Raw genomic sequence first — 2,500 nt, 5'->3', positions numbered from 1 at the left:
CATCTCGTGGGTGTCCTTCTGGCTGGACCCGAACGCCGTGCCCGGCCGCATCACCCTCGGAGTCACAACGCTGCTCACCCTCACCACCCTCGCCTCGGGCATCAGGGCGTCCTTACCGCCTGTCTCCTACGTCAAGGTTGGTGTCGTTAGTTCCAGTACAGGCACATAGAATAATAATAAAAAAGAAAAAAACATAATTGATAATTAGTGGCGGAGATTCCAATACAAATTAGATCTCTATGACTGATCATGAAATCTGTGTTTGAGGGAGAGGGAGGGTGGAAAACAGTGAGGGCGGAGAAAAAAATACCCCCCCCCCATGCATATAATCGTCAAGTGTTGCCAATATTCACTTTGTCCATAACGGTATCTGATCATGGCGAATCTCCCTTCGGGGTGACACGCTTCCTACAAAAGGTTCACTTGATCTTCAACAGGCCATCGATGTGTGGATCGGCACCTGCATGATCATGGTATTTGGAGCGCTGCTGGAATTCACGCTAGTCAACTGGCTTGCCAATAAGAAGATAATGAGTCATTCACAAACCATGTTCAAGATACCCAAGCTGGTAAGTGAAAGATGTAACTTCAGATGGCTGATGCCTGAGGTGCGTCCTGCGCTCGAGAACCCGTAGCCCTGCCATATCTGTCTCATCTATTTTATTTCGAACGCGATGTGACTTGATGTGCTAGAATCGACATTGTTTTTGGCTGCCATTCGGTTGTTGTTATCCATATAATTATCATTATCATTAATCATATCATCATTATTACTATAATTATTATTATCATCATTATCATTATTACCATCATTATTATTGTTACCCTCGTTACTATTGTAATAATCATTGTTGCTTTTTAATCATCATTCTTATTGTCGTTCTTTTTATTATCATTGTATCAATATTATCATTATCATTGTTGTTATCATCATTACCCTTACCATTATCATTACCCTTATCATTACCCTTACTATTATCATCCTCATCCTTATCCTCATCATCATCCTCATCATCATCATAATCATTATCATTGTTAATATTTCCATTATCATTTTCATTTTACTAATGACCAAAATCCTTTTTATTACCAAAATCATTATCAATATCATCCGTATTTCCATCCTCATTATTGTTGCTATTATCATTACTATTGTTACCATTATTGTTGTTGTAAATATCATCATCATTATTGTTGTTATTATCACTATTCTAATCATTATCATCAATACTATTACAATTTGTGTTATCAATATCATTATTATTTTTTTTTTTATAATTTTTGTCTTTATTGTTATCATTATCCTTATTATTGTTCTTATCATTATTATTATCATCATTATTTTTACAAGTAGTAGATGTAGTAGAAGTAATAGTAGTTGTAGTATTGTTATTTTTATCATTATTATTGTAATTGTCATTATCATCATAATAATTATTATCATTACTATTATTATCATTATTACCATCATCATTGTTATTTTCATTATCATTATCATCATTTATATTATTATCATCAATATCATCATGATTATGGTTATGATCATTATCATAACAATGCATTTATCATTTTCATGATTATTAGGGTTATCATTGTTATCATTATCATTATAGTTATAATTTTCATCGTTTTTATCATCGTTATTATTATTAACACGATCATTATCATCGGCGGAATAGTAATAGTAGTAGTAGTTGTAGCAGTAGAATTAGTATCAATAGTAGTGCTATTGTAGTAGTGGAAATAGTGCGAAAAGGACATCTGATAGCAATTTTTATTTGTTCCGTAGTATAAACATTGGTAGTACGAGTAGTGTAATTGTAGTAGTAGTAGCAGCATTAGTGATAGTAACAGTAGTAATAAGAATCGTAAAAGTAGTAGTAATAGTAGTAGAATGAATAGTAGGAGTAGTTGTTACAGTACTAAAAGTAGTAGTAGTAGCAACAGCAGCAACAGTAGTAGTAGTTGTAGTAGTGGTAGTAGCAGCAACAGCAGCAGTAGTAGTTGTTGTAGTAGCATTAGTAGTAGGAGAAGTAATTGTATAATCTATTGTTGCAGTACTAAATGTAGCAGCAGCAGCAGTAGTAGTAGCAGCAGTGCCAGCAATAGTATCATCATTATTATTTTTGTCAATATTCACTATTATTACTATTTTTATCATTATTATCATCATTATTAGTGGCACTACTACTGGAAGAGGCGGTGGTAGTAGTAATCGTAATAACAGTAGTAGTAGTATTAGTCGTTGTTGTGGCAGCAGCAACAGTACAGTAGTAGCGATAGTAGTAGTAGTAGTGGTAGGTGTTGCAGTACTAAAAGTAGTAGTAGTATTAATAGTTGTTGTTATTGTGGTAGCAGTAGCAGCAGCAGTAGTAGTAGTAGTGACAATAGTTGCAGTAGTAACTGTAGTAGCAGCTGCAGCAGTAGTAGTGCTAGTAGTAGTAGTGTAGTTGTAGTAATAGTAGTAGCAGCAGCAGTAGTTGTGCTAGTAGTTGTTATA

General features: G+C 34.2%; 1 protein-coding gene across 4 annotated transcripts in view; it reads left to right on the top strand.

Annotated features, from left to right (window-relative positions):
- Nucleotides 1-2,500, top strand: part of LOC122258223 (glycine receptor subunit alphaZ1) — a 45,429-nt gene that overhangs the window by 35,978 nt on the left and 6,951 nt on the right. For all 4 annotated transcript variants that reach the window (XM_086538563.1, XM_086538564.1, XM_086538561.1 and 1 more), the window contains exons 8-9: nt 1-136; nt 438-569. The exon at nt 1-136 is cut by the window's left edge and continues 94 nt beyond it. In XM_086538563.1, coding sequence (XP_086394689.1) covers nt 1-136; nt 438-569 — 268 coding nt within the window. The remainder of the gene's footprint in view (nt 137-437; nt 570-2,500) is intronic.

This window comes from Penaeus japonicus, unplaced genomic scaffold (genome assembly GCF_977035675.1).
Source record: "Penaeus japonicus unplaced genomic scaffold, GWHDUDI00000001_assembly GWHDUDI00000007, whole genome shotgun sequence".
Lineage (NCBI taxonomy): Eukaryota > Metazoa > Arthropoda > Malacostraca > Decapoda > Penaeidae > Penaeus > Penaeus japonicus.
The sequence above is the reverse complement of the archived record's forward strand: the minus strand, read 5'-3'. Positions and strand labels throughout refer to the sequence as shown.